General features: G+C 42.1%; 1 protein-coding gene across 10 annotated transcripts in view; it reads left to right on the top strand.

Annotated features, from left to right (window-relative positions):
* Positions 1-10,810: 10,810 nt before the first annotated feature.
* The window catches only part of Stx17 (syntaxin 17), a 60,556-nt gene continuing 45,549 nt past the window's right edge, over positions 10,811-25,817 (top strand). For 6 of the 10 annotated variants that reach the window (XR_005504369.2, XR_005504370.2, XM_039109285.2 and 3 more), the window contains exons 1-4: positions 10,811-10,904; positions 14,969-15,014; positions 17,246-17,427; positions 25,682-25,747. Coding sequence is in view for 8 of the 10 variants with exons in the window: in XM_039109285.2 (XP_038965213.1) it covers positions 17,305-17,427; positions 25,682-25,747 (189 nt within the window). In the remaining 2 variants the exon portion in view is untranslated. Of the gene's footprint in view, positions 11,013-14,751; positions 14,799-14,968; positions 15,015-17,245; positions 17,428-25,681; positions 25,748-25,817 lie in introns of those variants that run through there. The other 4 variants (NM_145723.2, XM_063287174.1, XM_006238024.4 and 1 more) reach the window with 4 other exon arrangements.

Consider the following 25,817-nt stretch of genomic DNA (forward strand, 5'->3'; position numbering starts at 1 on the left):
CCTCAAAACCGCCCCTTGTGACTTCCTCCGGCAAGGTTCTCGATCATTCCATAAAGTTGATGAAAACCCACAGTCCTCATATCTGTCTAGAAGGCCTCTTGAAAGTTAATTGAAATAAGACTACTATATCATGCATCAACAGTAGCTGTCAAAGCAGGTTTTTATAGTGTTCTATAAGTGCACACATCTCTCTCAGATCTTAGAACTCATCCTTTGCAGATGGGGCAAGGATCGTAGTCCCTGGGCAGAAACTAAGCTTTATACAGAACATATTCTTAATAAATTCATGTTATGGTTTGAATTTTTTAACTTTTCAATTTTATTTTTATTTTATGTGTATGGCTATTTTGCCCACGTACATGTCTATGTACCCCATGTCCATACCAGCTAGCCAAGGGCATTGGATGCCCCAGAACTGGAGCTGCAGATAGCTGTGAGCTGTCTTATGGGTGCTGGGAATCAAACCACAGTCCTTTGGAAGAGCAGGCAGTGTCCTTAACCACTGAACCACCTCACCCGACCCATGGTTTGAATTTAAAATGTTCCCAGTAGGGAATGTGTTTGAAGATCTATTTCCTAGCCAATGACTCTGTTTATGGAGGCGGTAGAGCCAGGCTGGCAGAGATGGGTGACCAGGAGTAAGCCTTTGAGAGCTTTAGCCTAGTTTTTCCAAGATCCACTTCCTAGCCACCCTGCAAGCTGCCATGGACTAAGCTGCTTCTGTTACCATGCCCCTTAACCATGATGGATGACTGACCCCTCCGAAACTGTGAGCCAAGTGCAGCTTCTGTCAGATATATCATCACAGCAATGAGTAACCCAGATAGCATTTCCATTTGTTTACTAAATGGGATGTGGTCTCCTTCTCTCCTTTAACCCCCATGGCATTCAGTTTGTATATCTCTTATGTCAATAATAATAATAATAATAATAATAATAATAATAATAATAATGTCATATGTTCTTTCTCATGTAAAATGAAGTTTTATCTTTTCATTCTTACTACAGTTTTATTGAAAAAACAAATCCTGTCCTTACTTGGATTATCCTGTGACATCACAATATTCTCAACAATAAAATAGAAGCAAGAGCCACCCAATAGATTACTTCATTGATCATTATCATCTTTCAAGAATGATCGAGGCTGCCACTGTCAAGGGCCATGTCTAGTGCATGCTGGGAGAACTACTTTTGTAAATGATGTGTCTTTTATTTGCCTCTTAGTATCTTTAGTTGTTAAATTACACACACACACACACACATACACACACAGAGTCACAATCTAAAATCAAATGTGTAGTTTCTTTCTCTATGAACACTTTTACTAATTGCAAAGACCAGTTATTCTACAAATGAAGTGACTTTTTTTTTGTGAAGCTTGAGTTCCCTATACCAAAAATGTCTCTGTAAAAAGATCAATTTCTTCAGACTTTGTCATCTTCCTTGTGGCTGATATAAGGACCAAGTCTGGCAGGAATCCACTGGATTAACCTGGGATATGTTGACAAAAGCTGCTCATTATGGGGTGCCTGATGACATCACCAGGGAGGAAAAGAATTTAACAGAAATCCTTCCGGGGAGGGGCTGTTCTTTCCTTGTCTTGTTCAGAGTGAGGCATCTGGCTGTGGTGGGAGATAGAATAGAGGTGGAGGGCAGCCCCAGAATTCTTCCCAGTGTGAGGATTGAAAGAACTTTGTGCTGGTAGGCAGTGTTATGCAATTCCAGGAGAAGGCACTGTTCACATGAAATACACGGTACATCATGCCTTTGATGTTCTATGACATGTGTTTGTCCTGGGGTCCAGTTCTGCTTTCTTCTACTACTCAACAAGCATCATGAGAGACATTTGTCTTAATCTATTGTCTGTTGCTAATAACACTACAGACTAACTTGTAAAGAAAAGAGATTCATTTGGCAGGTAGTTCATGACAGCAGAATCCCAAGGAAGCAATAAAGTATCACATGGCAAGACCCAGGGAGTAAGTGTGCCTTTGTGTGTGGCATGTGTCTATGTGTGCATGTGTGTATGCATGTATGTGTGTGCCTGTGTCTATGTGTACATATGTATATGTGCATGTGTGTATGCATGTATGTGTGTGTCTGTGTCTATGTGTGCATATGTATGCATGTGTGTGCGTGCGTGTGTGTGTGGTGTCTGTGTGCATGCTTTTCTGGCCGCTCCCTCATCTTAGGAAGCCACAGCTAAGATCATGGAGGATCTACCCTAATGACCTTATATGAATCTAATAACTTCCAAAGGTCTTATGTCCAAACACTTGCTGTCTCATAGTAAGAAATAAATTTCAACATGAGTTCCTAGAGGAGACAAAGCACATTGATCCTTTTGAGGTTTTTGAGATAGAATCTCACTCTCTCTTTTCTATTCTGAATGCTTCCCCTTCCTTTGGGAGGCCGGGCCGAGTAACTCAACTCACTGGTTCTATACCATCCTCATAGATAGGGTCCAACACTTGTTAATTGCACTGCATTTATTAACCGTCAGCTGTTTCATCAGGACTGAGAGCTACTGAAGGGTAGCAACAAAATCTTCGTTAACAGGGGTTGGGGATTTAGCTCAGTGGTAGAGTGCTTGCCTAGGAAGCGCAAGGCCCTGGGTTCGGTCCCCAGCTCCAAAAAAAAAGAACCAAAAAAAAAATCTTCGTTAACTCTCAGTTATTATGTTATAGTTCCGGTGGCTGGCATGCCAGTATGCCTGAATGAAGGACGGAAGCACTTACCAGATGTCTAGAAAGCTCAAACTATCAATTGTGTCCTTTAATAAATGTTAAGTACAGGGGCTTGGGAAATGCTGCCACATTTAAAACCATTTACTTGGGTTCAGAACACTGCTTTTCTCAAATGTTCACCTACATTTGCAAAATGACCTACCAATTTATTTCCACAGAACAGGTACAGACGTCGCCTTCCTTAGTAATGATCTGTCAAAAAATATTAGTGTATCTTTGGCTATAGCAAATATAAACATCACTCAGAAACATTTGCAAAGCACTGAAGCCTGTACATAAGGAGAAACATCCCCTAACGGGTATGACAATGGGATTGGAAACTTGCTGGGCTCTGCGAGAGGGGAGGCGGGGCTCTTGGTGGATTTTGTTGATTTCCTATTCCTTAAATGTATTCCACTAGTTGGGGGATTAAAAGGTTTACTGGGGAGAGTGTCAGTTGTCAAAAGACTGAGGAGTGATTCGATAATCCTGTGAAAGAGAGTTCCGGCAGCTTCTCCAACCCGAGTGTGGAAATATTTGGTGCCTCAGAAGTAATTTTATCCTTTGTTATACACACTTGGTTCTTCAATAGCAATCCTGCTGCCCTGGGAAGAAATGGCAGGTTTCATGAGCTTAATTTTCACACAGTTTGTGTGACCCTTTGTCTCTCTCTCTTTGCAATTTGCCTCCTACATTTTGACCTCTATTGTCATCTTGGAGGGTTGAGCCCTTTAATACTTAGTCCCACGTTCCTTACCCTGATGACTTTCCTTGTTCTGGAGTCTGCTTTACCCGACATTACGGTAGTATCTTCATCTTTCAAGGTTTCATTACATATGGTGAGCTGAACTGGATACCTATTAATATTCATTTGTCAAGTGCCAACTCCCGGCACTCTAGAATAGGACTAAGTTGGAAATAGGGTCTTTAAAGAGGCAATTATATTAAAATGACGTCACTAGGGTGGGTCCTAACTGACTGTAAACCGTGTACGTACGAAAAGAATATGTTTGGACAGACGTGAAGAGAGAAGGCAGTGTGGAGACTCAGTGAGGAGCGAGCCACCTGAGAACCCAGCGAAGAGGCTTGGCGCACATCCTTGCTTCACAGCCTGCAGGGGTAAGTGATCCTGGAGCACCCTGATCTCAGACGTACAGTCTCTAGAGTGTGAGAAAATAAGATTGTGTTGTTAAGCCACCCAGACTGTGTACTTCGTTATGGCAGCCCTAAGAAACTAGAACATTGTGGAATTTCTTTTTTTATTCCAGTTACTTTAGACATATCTGTCTTTACACGTAAAATGGGTTTCTTGTAGACAATGCATTGTTGAGTTATATTGTTTATGTATTATGTACCTACAAAACCTTGCTTATCCATACAATTCATACTTACAGTCACTAAAATCATCAGAACCTGTCTCCAATCAGTCCTCCTCTAGAGAGCTGGGACAAGTGAGTATTTAGAGGGACCCATTTCAGCTCACCATATGCAATGACACCTTGAAAGATGAAGGTGCTAAATTAACATCAGATAAAGCAAACTTCAGATCAAGGAAAGGAACATGGGACTAAATATTAAAGGGCTCAACCCGCCAAGATAGCAGTCTTTAATGTGGGTGCACCTAACAATTGATGTATTTAATTTAACGTCAACTGTGTCCATAAAGGTTCAACTTCTTTGCACCTTTCCTTTATTTCTGTTTGCTCCCTCTCTGTCTTTTCTGACACATGGATTATCCTTTTTTAACTTTTATACGACTGCCCTAGAGTATATGTGCATATATAGCACAGTGAATGTATGTGTAAATATATATTATAATTAACCTAACTAAATCCACTTCCAAATAACTTTGTACCACGGTGAAGATACCTTCTTTTGAACTTCAAAAAGATTACATGCATGACTGTTTTGCCTGAATGTTTATTTATGCATCACAGGTGTAACTGGTGCCTTTGAAGGCCAGAGGGAGATCTCAGATCCCCTGGAACTGGAGTTACAGATGGCTGTGAACTACCATGTGGGTGCTAGGAATCAAACCTACCTAGGTCCTGTGAAAAAGGAGCCAGTGTTCTTAACCATTGAGCCATCTGTACAGCCCTTGAAGATACCTTTTAATAGAGTACTCCTCCTCTGCCTTAAAATACTGCATATTTCACAAAAAGGGACCTATCAAGACTGTCCTCCAAAATACCCAACAAGAAGCTAAAAGAACCAGATGCAGATATTTACACCCAGTCAACAGAAGCTGCTGACCCTGTGGCTGAATTAGGGAAAAGCTGGAAGAAGCTGAGGAGGAGGGCGACCCTGTAGGAGACCAGCAGTCTCAACTAACCTGGACACCCGAGATCTCTCACACACTGGACGACCAACTAGCCAGCATACACCAGCTGATATGAGGCCCCCAACACATATACAGCAGAGGACTCTGGCTCTGGGTCCAGTCAGAGAAGACGCACCCAACCCTCAAGAGACTGGAGGCTCCAGGGAGTGGAGAGGTCTGGTGGGGTGGGGGGTGGGGTGGGGTGGGGACATCCTTGTGGAGACAGTGGGAGGTATTGGAGAGGAGGAGATATGGGATGTGGAACAGTCAGAGGGTGAACCAGGAGTGGTATAAAATCTGGAGTGTAAAAAAAAAGATTAAATAAAATTTTTAAAAAACTTTTTTTTTTACCAACCACACTGAATTTAAAAATAAAACAGTAAAAACAAAATACTGCATATTATAATATTATACGTTACATTATATGCTTCCCTGTATCCTATAATTGCCCAAGCATTGTTACCATTATTGCTTTGAGCACAAAGTTGAAAGATTGAAAGGCCTCGAAGGAACAATAAGACACGCTGAATTGAAGTATTAGAGTGTAGAAAGTAGCCGTCGAGAGACGTTCACATTATGAGGTAGTCGGCTAGAAGGAGGAGGCACGTTTAGAAACTCTAGGGATGCTGGTAAATGGACGTAGACAAACGAGCATGATCTGGACGTGCAGAGAGGGAGCTCACATTGGCAGCCTGTATGCCGGGAGAAGGCCAGAAAGGACCGATGTAACAAAAATGGTGAGCATTTCAGTTTGGGTGGAATTGAGGAGGAAAATAATGGTTATTCAACTAGATGGTAGGTGGCATCCATGAGGAATTTTCTTTACTTGCATGACATTTTCATGTAACATTAATTGACCACCACCACCACCACCACAACAACAACAACAATAATAATATACCACATGACTCAAGAAGCATTTCAATTGCTTAAACTTTAAACAACACTTATTACCATTTTAATATGAATGTTTGTTATGGTCTACCAGGAAATATAGTGAAAAGCTGAAGGTGAGTTGGAATGGTAAATTTTGCTTTATTCTGGGATGTTGATTCTGACATCATCAAAATTACCCTAGAGAAATCCTGAAATTGCCCCTAACATTTACGCAGTGAGATGTTGTGCATGATGCCTTACGCAACAGTTTCTAGACACGCTACATTCCGAGAGCAGCTGATCTAGGTAAAGTCAGAAAAGCAGCTGAGGAGAGGGTTTTACTGGAAGATCTGAGGACGTGAGACATTCTGCATGTAAGACAATGATCACATGCTGCACAGTGAATGAGACATGAGCAGAAAGTCCTGTGCTCCTGTTTGCACACAGTTGGAACGCTGTCTCTCCCATTACATGGAGATTTCATTTAGATTACCTTCACGTATGTATGTGACTTAGGAAGCTTCTGCTATACTAGGTTTCCATGCTACTTCTCAAATGGTCCTTAATTTTAGTTGTCTCTCCTCATCTTTCCTCTCTCATCCGCATCTTTCCTTCCCCTCCTGACTTGATCATCCCATCCCAGCCTTCCCCATCTATTCATAATTATCTATTTCCCTTTCCTAGCAAGACCTATCTGTATCCCCCAGTCCTTTACTCTATACCTATATACCCTGCGGTTCTGTGGATTGTAACGTGGTTATTATTACTTAACAGCTAATGAACATAAGCTAATATATACAATCTTCGTCTTTCTGCGTCTGGGAAACCTCACCCAGGATGATTCTTTTCCAGTTCCATCTGTTCACCTGCAAGTTTCATGACGTCACTTTTGTTGAAGATGGGTGAGTAATACTCCATGTGTAAATGTACCACATTCTCTTTATCCATTTTTCTGTTGATGGATATCTAGGTTGTTTCCAGTTCCTGATTGTTAGGAACAGAGCAGCAATGGCCATGGTTGAGCAGGTGTCTCTGTGTTAGAACGAAGTGTCCTTTAGATATATGTTCAAGAGTGATGAAGCCGAATGTTTAGGCACCAATGATTTCCATCTTCCTAAGGAACTGCCACACTTGATTTCCACAGTAGCTGTGTAAATTAGCAATTCCATCAACAGTGGATGTGTGTTCCCCTTTCCCCACATCCTTGCCAGTACAAACTGTCACTTTTTTTTAATTGATCTTAGCCATTTTGATAGGTATGAAATGAAATCTCAAAGTAATTTTGACTTGCATTCCCCTGATGGCTAAGGGTATTGAACTTTTTGTTTGTTTGTTTGCTTCTTAGTCATTCAAGATTTTTCTCTATAAAGTGTTCTCTGTTTAGATCTGTACCTCATTTTAAAATTTGGGTGTTTCCTTGAGATCTCTCTCTCTTTTTTTTAGTTCTTTATATATTTTGGATATTATGTGTAGTTGGTAAAAAAAAAAAAAAACAAAAAACTTTTTCCACTCAGTAGGCTGCGCCATGCAATGGTTTCTCAGTTTCATGATGTCCCATTTATCACTTACTGATCTTATAGTGTGATAACAGAACTCTGTTCAAAAGATCTTTCCTGTGGCAATGAGTTCAAGGCTATTCCTCATTCTCTATTCTAGCTCCAGTGTATCTGTCCTTATGGTGAAGCATATTTGAGCCATTTGGAGTTGAGTTTTGTGCAGGATGTTAAGCATGGATCTATTCTTCCTCATGTAGATATCCAGTTTGACCTGCACCATTCATTGAAGATATCTTTTTTTTCCAGTGTGTGTTTCTCGTTTCTTTATTAAAATTCAGGTGTCCATAGATGTGTGGATTTGTGTCTCGGTATTCAATTCCATTCCATTGGTCAACGTCTCTGTTTTTGTGCTAATACGATGCTGGTTTTATTACTATAGCTCTGTAGTGTAAGTTGAGATCTGCAAAGGTGAGAGCTCCCACAGTTCTGTTTTCCAGGAATGTTTCAGCTTATCCAGGGCTTTTTGTGCTTCCATATAAATCTGAGAATCGTCTTTTCAAGATCTGTGAAGATTGTGTTGGAATTTTGATGGGGATTGCACCGAATCTGTAGATTGCTTTTGATCTTTTGATAGAATGGATCCCTTTTTTTTTTTTTTTTTTTTTTTTTACTAGCTCAGTCCTACCAATCTGTGAGCATGAGAGATCTTTCCATCTTTTGATATCTTCTTCAATGACTTGAAGTTTTTGTCATACAGGTATTTCACTTGCTTGGTTAGAGTTACCCCGATAATATTTTATATTATCAGAGGGCATTGTGAAAGGTTTTGTTTCCCCGATTTATTTTTCAGTCCATTTGTCATTTATATATAGAAGAGCCACAGATATTTGTGACTTGATTTTGTACCCAGTTATTTTGCTAAGAATGTTTATAAGTTATAGAAATTTCCTGGTGGGATTTTCAGGGTCACCTATGCATACTGTCATGTCATCTTCAAATAAAAATACTTAGACTTCTTCCATTCCGATTTATATCCACTTGCTCTTCAGTTGCCTTACTGCACTAGCTAAGACTTCAAGCACTGTATTGAATAGGTGTGGAGAGAGTGGAGAGTCTGGCCTTGTTCCTGATTTTAGAAGAAAAGCTTTGAGTTTCTGTCTATTTAAGTTGATGCTGGCTATGGGCTTGCTGTAAACTCCCTTTATTTTGTTGAGGTGTGTCTCTTGTATCCCTGTTCTCTCCAGAACTTTTATCATACAGGGATGGTGGAGTTTTGTCAATGGCCTTTTCTGCATCTAAAGAGATGATCATGTATTTTTTGTCTTTGAGATTGTTGCTATCTGACGCTCCTTTTAAGTCTCCCCTTCGCCCCGCCCAACCTCACTGGGGCTATTCAGCTCCTTTGATAGGTTCTCTACCTTCTCAGAAACACAAACACACATTTTTCTCAGTGTTCACTTTCCTACTACATTTTTAACTTTGTGATTATCATTTGGGAAAGCCACCTCTTTAATCACCTTGAAGTCATTCGAACTCATTTCTACAGGCTCTATGTGGAAGCAATAGTCTTACCAGGTAATGATTTCCCTTTTTGGCTTCTTTCTGGAATGTATATTGCTTACTGTTTTGTTTTGTTCGGATCTGGTTTAGTTAGGATATCAAGAAAACTTTGTCTCATGGCAGCAGATCTTATTATCCTAATAACTTTATGGCTTAGGGCAAGAGCACAAAACCTGGTCACACTCCTTATGTCTCAATATTGAAAGATTCAATTAAATATTGTAAATTATAAGTGTAGCTAGCAAACTGTTAGATTAAATATCTTTATCTTTCTACCTGATACACCTAGGTTACAGCAAACATCATAGAGCTACCTAGAAGGCCAGATCAACCCTAGAGGGCCACAGCTTCCTGTGGCACTTTTTCAGAACTTAACACCGATTATCTTTAATTCAAAAGGTCCTGTTTAACCAATTCTTTGTGTGTGTGTGTGTGTGTGTGTGTGTGTGAGAGAGAGAGAGAGAGAGAGAGAGAGAGAGAGCACATCATCATCTCTCAGTGAACCTGGGGCTTACCAATTCAACAAGACCAGCTGTCTGCCGGGCTAGCTCATGGATCCTTTTGTCTATCTAGACAGCATTTATAAACATATGCCACAGAACTTGGCTTTTTATATGGGTGCTGGGTGTCCAAACTCGGGCCTTCAATCTTGTGCTTATCCCCTTTGCCAATTAAACCATTCCCTATTTCTCTTGTTTAACTGACTCTCTGGCATAAAAAAAAAATAAATAAAAGTTTACTAAGGTATTACCTAATACATTTACTTTTCTCCTTGGGATGAAAATTTGATAGACATACCCCATTTTATGAATTAAGGGAACCATAAACACTAGCATTCAACATACCCCAAAGAAAATCCAAATAGCTTAATTAATAGTGGGTTTTATTTTAAACATCGACTTTCAAGACTTTCTTTTTTTTTTTTTTTTTTGGTTCTTTTTTTTTGGGAGCTGGGGACCGAACCCAGGGCCTTGCGCTTCCTAGGCAAGGGCTCTACCACTGAGCTAAATCCCCAACCCCCACTTTCAAGACTTTCTTAAGCCCCTAATCTGTGGGCTAAAATTCTCCCTCTACTTTCATTCCACCTGAAGAACTGAGTTTCCTTAGAGCCAACAGGAATCTTCTTAAGACTGTTGAAAACTACCCTATCAGAAGATCCACTCTAAGCAAAAACCTGAAAAAATGTGTGTGTGTGTGTGTGTGTGTGTGTGTGTGTGTTGTGTATGTGTATGCATATTTTAGTTGGCTAGGTCTTGAGGTCAGAACATTCAGAGAGGAGGACCAATGACCTGCACACACTTCAAAGCTTGTTCTTGCAGCAGCTGGTCCAACTGGAATGACTTGAGAAGGAAAGTAGGGAAACCAGGTGTGAGTCCAGCTCTGTCACAAACGGGCTGGACTGGAGTGAGTCACTTCATATCTGTGCTGAGCCTCAAAGCGACAAGCTATCATTTTAATAAGGACAGACGCCCAAAGCACGGCAGCAGGCTGTGGACAAAAAAAAGTTCATCTCTGCTTCCTTTTGTGCCTGTGGCCATTCAGATGCCCCCTAGCCTGTCACTCAGGGGCTTTGGGAGGCGGGGCGAGGCGGGGGAGGTTGGCACACCGTTTCTGAGCTTCAGTTTCACACACCTGAAGAGCTGAGGGTACGAGGCTGTCCTCGCCAACAAAATTCAAGGAACACAATGTGCAGGAAAACTGTAACATGTAGAGGGTTGTCCGAATGTAAATTGTCTTGGATACAGTACACAAGACGACCCATAAAACAACACTTTTGGAATTGTTCCTCCAGAGGCGGGCTCTCTATCTACATCACGCCCGCTGGGGTGATGGGGGCGGGGCCGTGTAACTCCGCCCTTAGCGAGAACGCCCCGCCCCTCGCGCCTGCGCACTTTGTACCGACGGCCTCGAGCGCCTAGGCGGGAGGTAAGGGGCTGGCGGGCTGCCCCCTCGGGGGCGCTGGGCTACGACGTGGCACCGCGGGCCGGGCTGTGGACGCACCGGAGAGGCACCGGTCTCCAAGCCCGGCTTCGGGTTAGTGTGAGCTCCGGGGCCGCGAGTAGAAGTGGCCAAGCCTCCCTGGTTTCAGTTTTGGAGTAGCTGTCCCTGCGGGAGCGGGGAGGCCGAGGCCCCGCGGCGCCATGCCCTCCGGGGTCGCTATGAAGAGGTGCTCCGGGCCCTGGGTCTCTGGGCCAGCCGCGCTGCAGGGGTTGCCAGTGTAGCCCGGGTGCGCCCTGGTGACTCCATGAGGACGCCGGTGCCTAAGCAGGACGCGGAGAGGCCGCAGCTGCGGGGCCGAGTCAGCGCTTAGGCTGCGTGTACCACCCACATGCCCAAGGGGATGCATTTCTTTAGGGGTAGTGCTGTCAACTATTAGGGACATTTTTTTCTAGGAAAGGGGCTCTTTCGCTTTTAGATAACTCTCGAGTAATTTACTTCACATTTGGGTACTTTTTTCTTCTTGTGGAACCCTAGTATCATGGTACCCAATGTCATCTTAGTTGCAAGTACCAAGAGATCAAGTTTGTAAAGCACTTGACACCTCTCACTGCAAATGTGTGTGCTTGGAAAATGACTGCGGTCCTGACCTCTAAAGACTTCGAAACGATTCTTTCATCCATGAAACAGCAATTCGTATACATGCACAAACACGAAACAAAAACTTTGGAGTAATTTACAATTATTGAAAAGTCTCGTAAATTGCAGGAGGCTTTGGTGGCCCACGCCTTTAACCCCAGCACTTCCGAGGCAGAGGTAGGGGAATCTCTTGAGTTCAAGGCTAGCCTAGTCTACAGACTGAATTCCAGGACAGCCAGAACTACACAGAGAAACCCTGTTTTTAAAAAAGAAAGTAAGAAAACCGGTACTAGTAATAACAGAACACTACAGCACCCTTGTATTAGTATTTCACATACCATACATTGTACAGTCACTGAGAGCAAGAGATTAATATTAGATTAACTGGGTCTCTCTGTGATTCCATTCTTTTTATCAGAGTCCTTCCTCCAATGGGATCTAATATACAACCTTAACTCTTTATCGACCTGGCGCCATTACCCTTTCCAATCTGTAACAGTCTCATGACTTTTATGCTTTTGAAGAGTCAGGATTGTTGGTAGTGCCTTCAATCAGGAGTTTGTCTACAGTTACTTGTGACTAGATTGTGTTGCATTTCTCTTAAGAATACCACAGGGTGTAAGTACCCCTTTTCAGTGTATGCCTCCATGGAACCTCCAGATGGGACCTACTGCTTGTGTGTTGACACAATCATGATAAATTTGGTATCTGGGGGAGTCTCCATAGCAACTAGTACTCCAGTTATTCTCCCAGTACTATTACTTTGATACTGTGACAACCTTCAATTTCCCTCCTTCCTTTATTGAATTCTCAAAGGAGGAGCTTTCCACTTCTCTCATTTCTTTATCTGTATTCAATTCTTTGTGTCAACATAAACTTAGGATTGCTGGGTCCTGGTGACACATGCTTTTAATCCTAGCACTTGGGAGGCAGAGACAGGTGGTTCCCTGAGTTCAAGGCCAGCCTGGTCTACAGATTTGAGTTCCAGGACAGCCAGGGCTACACAGAGGAAGCCTGTCTTGGAAAAATCAAAACACAAAAGCTCATATGATTATTTTACTGTTATTATGTACTTTGGCCATTAGGCTTTGTGTTGTCATTATTATTTTCTGTACCTCTGACTTCTTCACCAGTTCTGGAATCAACGCCATCTCTCCTGGTCTCCTTCCCTCACCTGCAGCCCTCTCTCTGTCTTTCAGAGTGGTATTAGACACTAAGGCCTGTGGTCTAGGGGTACTCACAGCTACTAGGGTGTCATTGCACCCAGAGCCTCACAAAAGATAGCAGTACATACAGACTGGTATCTCTCTGTCTTTTTACACTACCAAGATCATCTTGGTATTGGCTCCTGCTTGTTCTCTAACTGAGGACTGACTCATTTTCTGGGAATTGTTCCCCTATCTGTTCAGTCCTGGTATATGCAGAAAGTCACTCCAGTATGTCTGAAATATACTACCCAGAGAAGCATACAGCACAACTGTTGTCACCTTACAGTGGTCACCAAACTACCATGTCCTGCTCTTTACCTGCTTCCTTCCCCTTGGTAATGCAGTCTTACTTCTCCTGTATCTTGATGTTTTTAAGTTTGCATGAAGTAGCATTTACTCTTTGATGTGTATAGGCCCATGGGTTTCGACAAGTGCAAATATAACTACTCTATGATAATAAATCCTATCACAGATACTCTTTGCTTTTTAAAAATCATTAAAATAATATAACTTCACAGAAGTTTCAGAATCATGTATTTTTGGATTTTTTTTACATGTGTAAGCTCTTTATCTTTTTAAACATGTAGCATGGTCCGACTTTATGACTAAAAAATAAAAACCAATGGAATGTACTTTCAGTCATTTTTCAAACACTTCTACAGCAGATTTTGACATTGAACAGGTATTCTTTAACAGATAACAAATGTGAGCTATTTTATTATTTGATGGCATGGTAGATGATATTTTGTTATGGTAACACAATGCCTGCAATAATTTGAATATTATGCTCTCAGATATATAATTACATATTATATATGTAAATGATAGAAAAAATTTAATTCTATCTAGAAGGGGAGTGTGAACTAGAAAAGTCTCCTAGGACACCATTTCCCTCCCCACTAATCAAACTAATCATTGGCTTGAATATGGAGAAGTATTTCTGGTAGAATGTAAATAGAAGAATCTTTAAAGGCTTATTTGGCAATGAGTATATTTTTAAAACTTAAAGTTTCTATTTTTAGCTGTCTAAGTAGTCATGGGAGGTAATATGGATTTACATATGAGGAAAGAAATCAGAATATAGTTTCTAATAGTAGAAACAGGATCATCTTAAATAGCTAACAATGGTTGATTACATTACAGAACACGCACAGTGTAATACTATGCTACTAAAAGTAGGTATATAGTAAGAATGTTTACATGGTAACATTTTCTGTATACTTGGTCATATTATTCAGTTAGTCAGTCATCCCAGCAATAGGTTATTATTTTCATTACATACTTTTATTTTCTTCATTGTTGTGTTTTTCATAATCCTTTGCAATGTTTTGTGTTTTAAAGGGGAGAAAGATGAATTCAGTAAATATTTAGTGACCATATTACCTACCAGATACCTTAACAGACTCTAGGGATCCTGGGGAGTACCAAAAAGAAATGTGCATGTTCTCTCTCTGTCTCTCTCTGTCTCTCTCTCACAAACACTCCCTTTCTTGCCCCCCCCCCAGAGTCCCTTTCCCTCTATCTGTCTCTCTCTCACACACACTTCCTTTCTCTCTGTCTCTCTGTCTCTGTCTGTCTGTCTGTCTCTCTGTCTCTCTCTCTCTCTCTCTCACACAAACACACACACACACACACACACAAAACACACTCCCTTTCCTTCTATCTGTCTCTCACACACACTCCCTTTCCCTCTGTCTCTCTGTCTCTCCTCTAGCTTGCACTCTCCTCCTCTCTCTCTCCTCTTCCCTCCCTTTCTCCCCTCCCTCCCTCTCCTTTTAGTAGTTCTTTTAATGAGGAGTTTGTTAGACTGAGCCTTGCATGTCTGAAAATAATTATTTTGACTTCACCACAAATGATAACTCACCTAGGTACGCTCTAGCTCCTGAGGACTTTGAAGACATTCCTATCTTTTGATATATTGCTTTGATGAAAAGTTGGCTGCTTTTGTTGCTTTAATTTATCTGTTATCTCTGGTTTGCTCCTTAAGATCTTTTTCTTTGTCCTTGATGCTCTGAGTTTCCTATTACGTGCTGAGGTAAGTTTGTTTTTATTTATACTAGCAGAATTTATGTACGTTTTAAAGTTGAGGTCTTCTGCCTTTAATTCTTAGCATAATTTCTTTAAATACTTCCTTTTGGTTGTTTGCTGTATTTTCTATTTGGTATTGAGCTTGTGAATTTATGTCCTTTATCTTCTCGTTTACAGACTTCATCTTGTCATCGTCCGCATTCTGAGCCCTCTCTCCAGCTAGGTATGAGTTCTTATTTATTTTATCTTTTCAGGTTTTCAGTTTAGGAAGCTTTAATTTCCCTTATGTACCAACTGGCCTGTTAACTCTTTTTGTAGCATTATTTTAATTAAAAAAAGAAAAAGAACCTACTCCTTTATGTCCTTTTGAAAAGTTTGTTCCTTTATTGATGTCTTTGTAGCTTTAAGAATAGACCCTTCTTTTTGGAATACTTGCTCATCTCTAGGCCCGTTGTTATTTCCTGCTATAGTCTGAACCTATTTCTTTTGACCCTGTACTTTTATCCATGTGTCTCTAGTTTGTGTCTGCTCTGTGGTTCAGTTTTCACTGTGCTCTTGGTGCCTGGAAATTTTCCCTGAGAGCTTATATTAGGCATAAGAATGAAGTTCTTAGCCAATGGGTAATGGGAGTAGTTTTTATAGCCATTGTTTCAAGATTTTCAACTGAAAGAAAGGAGAGAAACAGAACATTATTTAAAGCAATTCTTAATGTTTGGGGATATTATGTCTTTCTGAGAATCTTGAAATAATAAATCCTAAAGAGTCAGGGTCTTACAGAGTCATGTGTGAAGGAGTATCTCTACAAGGCCTGGGTAAGAAGCCATAATCCAAGGGAATTACGTGTTTAATGTATTATTTTTTAACTATGGGCTAAGGGGGCAACATCAAGGCATAATATAATTTGAGGTGTTCAAGCTTGGTTAAGCAGAGAAGCACATATTTATATAAGGTCTGTTACAAGCACAAATTTATAAAACTGATGTAAGGGAAAGGTCTCTAAAGGCAGTGGTCTCTAAAGGGGGTTTCAGGGAATGCTCATTTCTAGCTCCTACCTCTTCTGTCCGGTCTCCAAAAGCATATGCTGGGACTCTCAGTATAGCTATAGAATCCTGGTGACACAGAATGACATCTTTATATATCTGAAGAGAATCTGGTTCTTTAATTTTTTAAGTATATTTATTTATTTGTGTGTATCATGTATATGCTATGGTGTGCATATGGAGGTCAGAGGAAGACTTGTGGGAGTCAGTTCTCTCCCACGTAGGACCGGAGGATCAAACTCAGGCTGTGTCTTGGCAGCAAGCGCCTTCACCCACTAAGCTGTCTCCTGGCTTTGTAAATATGGTTCTTATTGGAGTTCTACTGCTGGTTATTTAGTAGATACTGCTAATCACTTTAAGAAGAGGAGATAAGGGCCTTCTGTGAGAGGTGTTCTCTATTGTGCAATGTACTTGAAGTATATAATTGCACAATTACAGTATGATGACATTGGAAGTGAGTTTGATACAAGCAGAAATGTTAAGAGGGAATTTTTTTCCTTGAAGGTTTGCTATTTTGACAGTTTTTAAAAAGATGGCTATTCTGTGCCCAAACATATCAGGAAGTCATCCTCATTTTTAACAGTGTTTACACACATACTGCACATTATAAAAGACCTCAGGAAATAGCCACAAAATGTAGAGGAGATCCACACTGCAGGTTGAGGAGATCATTGATAGTTTTATTTTATTCTGTTCATTTTCATATTTTCTTTAAGCTTTTAATTGCATTTTATCCCCCGCCCCCCATGTGTGTGTGCGCTTTCCTTCTATCATGTGGGTCCCAGATATCGAACTCAGGTCTTCAGGCTTGGTGGAAAGCTCTTTTGCCCACTGAGCCATCTTGTAAGCCCCGTGTATACATATTTCTGAACATTCTAGAGTAAGCTTGGGAGGTGGAGCCAGGAGGATTTCGGTTTCCAGGCTAGCCTAGAGTTATGTAGTTCCCATCCTGCCTGTGCAAAAACATGAACACTATTTGAAAAGTATTCAAGAATGACTAGATGCTACTTTCCTGAAGAGATATTTTAATATCTATCATTTCATAGAGAAACAAAGCTATTCGAGGTCAGTTTTGGGTTTTTATGTATTTAAAGTGTAATTGCGTATTTGTCGCCTTTCACATTTTAAAATTTTATTTTATGTGTATGAGTATCTGCTGGCATGTGTGATTGTGTGTGTGTGTGTATGGTGATATGGGGAGTGCCAGAAAGGGCCAGAAAATGGTGTCAGGTCCTCCGGAACTGTGGTTACTGATGGTTGCAAGTCATCCTGTGGGTGCTGGGAACCAAACCTGGGTCCTCTGGAAGAGCAGCCCGTGCTCTTAACCATCATGCTCTCTCTCCAGCCCTGTATTTGTTTACTTTTAAAAAGCATGGCATCTGTTGTGAAAGCCTTCTTCACTGTTCCCGTTCAGGTGTTTCTGTATTAGAGGAGAGAGCTGCTGTACGAGCTAGCAGCTCGCCAGGCTGCAGGATGTCCGAAGATGAGGAAAAGGTGAAGCTACGCAGGCTTGAACCAGCCATCCAGAAATTCACCAAGATCGTGATCCCAACAGACCTGGAGAGGCTAAAGAAGCACCAGATAAACATCGAGAAGGTGAGCATCCCATTTCTACCACAGAAGCAGGTACCATGTGGATTCTTACTTGCTATCTGCATTTCAGCGAACAGCGAGGCTTTTCTGAGACACCTCCGCCCTGCTGATACAGTGGCATTACTTTTCAACTGGTCTTCAAGTTCTACAAGTGTAATTCTCTTATATTCCTTTTTTATGTTGAGGAAGGGAGATAAGGATAGCTTATGCCTTTTTAATTCACATGCGGAGGTCTTAGATAGTAATTAAATTCAAACTGTTTGATGGTGCCCTGCAGTGTGAAGTGGGGTGCTGAGCTAATGGACCTGCCTTAGTAATCTCCTGCACCCCTTGGCAAGCGTTTTGAACTTGTGCCTATCAAGAGCCTCTATCCTCTTCAAGTGTACATGTGAAAGATGTAAACAGTTGTGTGCGGTGAGGGAATTTCCTTTCTCCACTGCTTCTCTTTGACGAAGGCCCCACATTGAGAAGTACTGCCAAGGTGGATGAGCTGCTTAGAGGCCCTGCCCTGCCCTAGCCTCGCCAGGGCGTGAGGTTCACTGAGAACTGAGCTTTGCCTGGGAAGGCGGGCGTCTTCTGCTCTCAGCACTGAGCTGTGCGTACCTCTCCTTCTTTATTGTTATTTTTGTTTTAGGGTTAGGGTGGGCGATGTGGTTTTTAAGTCTTCTAGTACAAGCTGTATTCACTAAGAATACCAACGTTTTTCTCCTACTGATTTTTCTATCATTTAAGTGCTTTTAACAAACACAGAAATTAATTTCTAAGATGTCTGCAATGATGAATCGTTTGAGGGTCTTTTCTAGAATTCAGGATTAACATTTTCCATCCCCAGTTCTTCTTTCTTTCCATATGGAGCTTGTCAGGATAAGAAGGAATTGTCTGGTAAACTGCTTACTCTGGGACTGGAAGAAAGTGAAAGCTCTACTGCCTTGCTTAATGGAGTAGAGAAGCACAGCTTATCAAACCCTTTACCTCGAGTTGAGCAATCCAAAGTGAACATGGCTGCTTCCATATCTCTCCCTTGCCAAGGATAAGACTCAGATAGTGAACTGAATCTGAAAGGTGTAAGGTCTGTGGTCTGGCTATTAAAGCCATTTCCCCCTTGATTGTCCTACTTTAACTTTGACTTGTAACAAGTCTTTCTTAGTTTGCATGGAAAAACGTGCTGTCCCTGCCCTTCAATTCCTAGCTTCTTCTGGGAGAGCCCCACAGCAAAGCCCAGGAATCGGGTTGGGTGCATTGTGGATTGGATTAGCTGACCCAGGTATAGTAGGAGAATCACCCCGAGTTAGTGCCATTGAACCTGCTCTACCTGAACATGTTTCTTTTAGCATGTTTGCTTATTATGAAACCTTTTTACATTATCAGACAATTATAATGGACAGAGAGATGATAATGTCTAAAGCCAAGAAAGTGGGCTCATAGCAATTTATGCTTTTTTCTTCATCCTTGAACATTTCACTGTCTGCAGGGTTTCTGGTTTGCTTATGAAAGCTCGTCTTTCTGTGCACAGGCTTGAGTGATGCACTTCGGTGTCTGGGCTGTGGCATGAGGTGCACTTAAAACTGCAGCACTCACTCTGTTAAGAATTAAACTCAGGCTCCAGGTGGCTTACGTGCCTTACTTTCAAAAAGGCATATTCTTCTTAAGGAAAAGGTGTAGAAAGATAAAATATTTATTATTCTGGCCATCAGTCATCCAATATGAATTTAAAAGAAGAAAGCCAGACTGGAGGGAAATTGAAGGTAAGCCTTTAGCAGAGTGAGTCTGCAACAAAGGAAACAAAGAGAGCAGTGTGCTGGGGACACCTGGGCCATGTGCATAGGCCCTGCAGGGGGACCCTTCACACATGATGAGTGTTACTAGCATGTGATGCTGACGTTTGAAGCCTTAATGTGTCATGGGTGTACGCAGTGAGTAGGGACTGCAGGATAGCCGACTTGGAACACAGTGGTCTTTGTCTCATACTGTTGGGATCTAAAGAGAAATGTACTGTGTGGGATGTACACAGGGTTTGAATGAATTAGTCTGTGGTGAAGATGCGAGTGGCAGAAACCCCCTGAATGGCTTATCAGATAAGGTGGAGTCTGTTTGCCTTAGATTTGCTCCCTCTCGTCTCTCGTGTGATGGAAGCTGTCCATTACCTGCAGGCATGCTCCCCACACCCAGCTTCATTTCCCCTAATGATCTTATTAGGGCCTTTTCATTTTGAAGGTGAATTCCTCTGTAAAGAAGGTAGAGGAAGTGAGGCGCTGAATAATTTCACTTTCTGTCTTCATCTGTTAATGACACGCACCCCATCCTTTGCCTTCATCCAAGCTTTGTTCTTTGTTCAAATCCCTGCTCTGGTTCTTCCTGTGGGGTGCGTTCTGTAATGTCATCACTTCATATCTAATCACACTGTCCCGACACAGCCCTGTTCACAGGGTTAACGTCTATGTTTTAACTCCAGTCTACCATTGGAGTTACTTTATCAGAGGTAACACTGTGGTAGGGAGGAAGTGGGGGACTAAGGGGGTTGGGGGTCCTTCTCTTAAGAAGGAAAGTGAGCAGGAAGACAACAGAGAGCACTGAGGGATTCCTAGTCAGGCTGCTTGGGGTATGATATGCCATCTCCCCTTCACCTTTATTAGGCTTGGAGTCCAGGATCCCAGCGTCTCTAGTGGGCCTTGCAGAGAGAGCCATCTTCCATGGTCATGAGGCCTGGCCGTTGCTTGAGCACGTGGGGATATAGTGTGGTAACTGTTTGCAGCTTCCACCAATCTGCTTTCTCCTTACCACACTTTGTAGGGAGTCGCCTGCACCTAATGGCTCTGGGTGCCCAGCTTTCCTGTAGTACAGGTGCCTCTCTCCTCCCAGCCACCTCTGTGACCCCAGAATTGTCCCTCCCGCTGGTGCCGATTCCACTGCAGTGTGTCTGTATTCTTCCCAGCTTTTGAAGTTTGCTTAAAAGTTCTTGTCTGTGTTTATCACTGCTTTTGTGAATTTTCACTTCTAAACGTTCTTTATTGTAGTTTCCTGAGATTTTAAGCAGAGATGAATGTTTGTATTCAATCTGCCAGGTTTAATGAGAAACACGATTATTTATTACAGGAAATAAATATTAGCTTGGTATTTGCTGTTGCTCAGATTGTTTGCGTTGAATAATATGTAAAAATAGATTTCCAATTCTCAAGAAGTTTGCAGTTCAGTTAAAAACACAAGATAGGAACTAATCCAAGAATGATTCTAGGCAGCGTACGATGAGTGTGTGTGGAATGGGTGACGTGGACTAGACAGGTAGCATGCAGCCTGAACGCAGCAGTACCAAATGAAAGAAGCAGGCTGATGTGCTATTTATGCATTTGTTCATATTTGTTTGTTAATTTGTAATCACAACGAACCGCCCTCCCCATCCTGTGACTGTTTCCTTTACCAAAACTCAGATGATGGTGAATGATACTGGATTTGGTGAATGTGATCATTTAGTTCTTGTCCATGTTTGGTTATCAAGGAGCTATAGGAACATCTCACAGTTCTGGCTAGCCAGCCTTGATCAAAAGCCTGGTAGAAATTTGGAAGCTTCCAGAAATATTTTCCTACTTTTAAAAAAGATATACATATAAGGAAACATTCCCATTTCTTCGTGGTCTGGCTGTGTCTTCCTGTTGTGTCTGGAAACTATAGCCAACCCTGCTGGATTAGGTCACAATTGCGGGCCTTATTGGAAGTGGTCAAACAGACAGCAGTACCCAGGCACATGATAACCTCGTAATGTCTGTATTGAACCACCCTGGGATGACTGCTACACTCCTGGCTGTTTTCTGTGTTTGTTGTTGGGATCATTTTAAAGTTTGTGTTTCTGTATTTTGCAACCCAAAGCATAATGTAGTTGTTTTGCCTTAATTTACCTGCCTGTCCTGCTGTGCAGATAGACAAAGACCATCTCCTGTAAAAGCCAACAGAAAAGGGATGCTTGTCAGTGGCCCAGACCTAACTACCATTTAAAAGTTGCTTCTTCTAGTATTTTTCACGTATATTATTAACTCACCTCACTTTACACCACCCCTACCAAATATTTGGGATAATAGCTTTTCATTATGTAGTAATTTCACATAAACTGGAATAGTAAACAATGTGAATTATTTTATTTTTTTTCTTTTTGTAATTCACTGTCTTAAGAGATAATGCCATTGAGACATAATTACTTCAACAGCCTTTTTGACTTGTGGGTAAATAATGCTGGCAGTAGCAAAGGCTGCTGCTTTTCTCTGCTGAGAATTATGTTACAAGTTTCCATGTGTCATAACACTTCGTCTGACAATAGCTTTATAGGCCAAATATTATTGATGTTTGTCTCCTAGTTTTCTATGTTTATTTGTTATTTATGTGCCAGTATGTGGACACACATGCCATGTGCATGTGGAGGTCAGAGAACAACCTTTGGAGTCCTCTCTTCCTTCTGTGGTGTGGTTCCTGGGGATTAAACTCAGCTCTTAGGCTTAGGGACAAGCACCATTACCTGCTGAGCTATCTCACCAACCCAAGTTTTGCTTTTTGAGACCAGGTTTCACTATGTAAACCCCAGCTGGCCTTGACCCCTTGACCTCCATTTCCTAGCTCCCGAGTGCTGGGATTACAGGCCTGCACTGTCACGCTGTATTGTGCGTTACGTGTAGGTGGAGAGACACTTGGAGTAGATCAGCTGCCTGCTCGGAGGCTGCTATGTTAGTGTGTGTGTCTAGCTTACATGTGCTTAAGAGCATGCTTCCAGGAAGGGCACGGCGTGAGTGAGTGCAGAGCTGAGCACTGCGTCAGTCTCCTCAGAAGGCCACTTCTTGCTGCTCCTCTGTAGTTGCTGTGAGCTGGTAGCTGCTGAGCCAGATAGTGCTATTCCAGGCTCTCTTCTCAGCTCCAGGGCAGAGCCTCATATGCCATATGCACTTCATCCTACTCCTCCCCAAGTGCAGCAGGGATCTCCTGTCTGGGCCAACTCTTCCTTCTTTCATGTCACCTATGGATGTGATTGGTATGTGCTTTGTTTTGAAGTTATCAGTGACAATGCTGGACAGAAAAGGGACAGGGCCTCCAGTTCCCCAAGGACTCACACCCTCTCTCTACTAATTTAGTAAACACTTCCCTGAAGATTTACATTAATATTTATAGCCCAGGTCTTTTTTTTTTTTTTCTTTTTTTTTTTTTCGGAGCTGGGGACCGAACCCAGGGCCTTGCGCTTGCTAGGCAAGAGCTCTACCACTGAGCTAAATCCCCAACCCCCCAGGTCTTTTAAATATATATATTCTTTGTGAAAATTAGGTCAACATTTGCAAATATTAGGATTTCTCGAGTTCTTCATAAATATACTGGAGTATTTGCAAGGTTTCTTGGCCTACTCAGATGTCATTTTCTTGTGCCTGTTGATTTGAGCTCATTTGAAATGAGTAGGTTTACTCTTTCTTGACTGCCTGCCTTCCTTCCTTCCTTCCTTCCTTCCTTCCTTCCTTCCTTCCTCCCTCCCTCCCTCCTTCCCTCCCTCTTTTTAGAGGAGAAGGGGTTGGGTTTGCTAATGATAGAACACTCTTGGATGCCAGGCAAGCACTATGGCTGTGAGCGGTATCCCTAAACCTGCTGTTGTGAGATCGCATCTCTCTATGTTGCCCAAACTGGTCCTGAACTTTTGGATGTCAGGTAATCCTCCTGTCTCAGCTGACTGGTTAGCTGAGATTGCAGGCATGTTCCTTCATACTCAGTTTTACTTCCTCCTAATAATTTATTAGCACTTTTCTATTTTGCAGCTGAAGGGAGAGGAAGGTAGAAAAGGAAACTGAATGGTTTTACTTTCTGTCTTATATCTGTAATGGCATTCACCGTACTGTAATGGCACCATTCAAGCTATGTTTTTTGTTCAAGCCCTAACTCAGGTGCTTCCTGTAGGGTATGCACTGACTGATGCTCTGACCTCAGATATATAAACACACCATCTTGACACAGCACTGTGCAGCAGACCTTGGCATTTATATATTTAATGCCTATGTTTTGACTATTTGGCGCAAAGCTGCAAATATCTGTGTTTCCAGACAGTTCTGATGGTGAAATGATAATTATAAGGAGTAAGGTATTAGATGATGGGACTGCAGAGTTAGCTCAGTATAGTGTGAGGACTGGAGTCTGGGTCTCCAGAACCCACAGAAAAGCTAAGAGGTACTGTGGTCTGCTTGCAATCTCAGAACTTGGAGAGATGGGATCTCCAGCGAGTTCCTACTGCTGTGATTAACAACCATGGCCAAAGGATCACAGTCCCATCACTGAAGAAGTTAGGACAGGAACTCAAGCATGGCAGGAAGCTGGAATCAGGGGCCGATGCGGAGGCCATGGAGGAGTGCTGCTTACTGGCTGACTCTACCTGCTTTCTTTAAGAACTTAGGATCACCAGCCCCAGGGCAGCAGTGCGTGGGCCATTGCACATCAATCCCTAATTATGAAAATGCTCTATAGGTTCTCCTACAGTCTGATCTTTTGATGGAAGCACTTTTTCAGTTGAAATCCCCTTCTCTCAGATGACTCCACTGTGTCAAGTTAAATAAACTAGCCCCACACCAGGGCCAGCTCGCTAGCTAACTAGCTAAGTCAGCCAGCTCCAGGGTCAGCTCAAGACCTTGATGAAGTGCGTAAAGCAGAGAATATCTGACGTAGCCATGTAGACCACCACAGTAACATGTTAATCTCTGGTCTCTACACACTCGTGCACATACATTCACACCTCCTGACATGTGCACTCACATGAAGCACATATGCCCTACACACACACACACACACACACACACACACACACACACACACACGAAAAATCTCTACGCACAAGGAAGATACCCAGAAGTAGAATATATAATTAGTGAATTAGCCTACCCAAGCCTTTAGTATAGGTACTGCCCATCAGTATTTCAAGTATATTAGAGTTGCATTTTTGTTGTCCATATTTGTTGGTATGTTTAGTATTTGGTAGTCCAGGTGAGACAGTTCTTTATGTAACCCTTCGTCCCTGGCCCATCTGCTCACGCCATGCAGCTCTCTGTTGATTGTATAGTCATGGCGCCTGTAAAGACAGTTTCTTTCTTCCTTAGTTATCTTTTTCCTTTGGTCCTTTCCCTCCCTTCCTCCCTCCCTCCCTCCATTCCTCCTTCCTTCCCTCCCTCCCTCCGCCTCTCCTTCCTGTCCTTCATCTTTCTTATACCTACAGTGCTGACTAGAGTTTCTAGTGTGATGGTAGCTGGGACCTGCAAGACCAGATCTTTACCTTCTTTCTAGTCTCAGAGAGGGCCCTTCACCACAAAGTATGACATTATCTGTGTGGATTACATTTTAGTAGCTGCCTCATGGTTTAGAGTATACATACTTGCCATGTGTGTGTGGGGAGGGGCGCGCACACACATGTACACGTATGTGCAGGCACATGTGCCATGTTGGCATATAAAGGTCAGAGGACAACTTAACAGGAGTTGGGAGTTAGTCCTGGAGATGGAATTCCAGTAGTTAGGCCTGGCAACTCACTGCTGAACCATCCTGCCAACCTGAGAGTTTAGAAACTAAAAGTTGATGTTTATCTGAGTTTTTACCAATTTTCCATACTCTTCATTTCTTTGGGGAGAATCAGTGTCCTGCCAGGTGTGGTGAGCGTTTCTCATGGTGACGAGTGCTGGCAGCTGCTGTGGCTGAGAGCACACATTCTCCCTTCACCTCCCTGGCCAGGGGTTCTGGTTGAGCTGTCTTTTCTCTGTGACCTGCACGCTCCATTGTTCTCTGGCTCCTGGTGTTTACTGGAGACTTCTGTCACTCAAGCATCTTTTTTCTTCCTGCCTGCTTTTGGGTTTATTGATTGTCTTTTTTTAATCCTGACCTTAGTTCTTACCATTTAATGTCACTATTAGCAAACACTTAAAATTCTGCATGCGTGGTAAGGATGTGTAAGGAATGCTGTTCATCTTCCTTTATATCCTCATTCTCTCTCTTGTCCATCCCCAGAGAATTTGCAGTTAGGCAAGTCATTATTTTTCCAAAGAAATGTAGTTAGGCCTGAGATTTTGTTATTTTTATTATTATTTCTAAATTTTTAAAATGTAATATTGAACTGCCATTACAAAAATCACTGTTTTTCCTCCCTGGTATGTTTGAGTAGATGAGTAAATGTTTTTACGGGAACTGGACATGGTCTTGTGATATAAAAGTCAGTGCTTTCTGCATTTTTTCATTTTTTCTTCCCCCCTCTCTCTTTTTTACATAGTATCAACGGTGCAGAATCTGGGACAAGTTGCATGAAGAGCACATCAATGCCGGGCGCACTGTTCAGGTAAGGCCACTGTGCGTGGTGAGTCAGTAGGAGAAACGGTCTTGAGAAAAGTTTGCTAAAATAATTCAGG

This window comes from Rattus norvegicus, chromosome 5 (assembly GCF_036323735.1).
Source record: "Rattus norvegicus strain BN/NHsdMcwi chromosome 5, GRCr8, whole genome shotgun sequence".
Classification (NCBI taxonomy): Eukaryota; Metazoa; Chordata; class Mammalia; order Rodentia; family Muridae; genus Rattus; species Rattus norvegicus.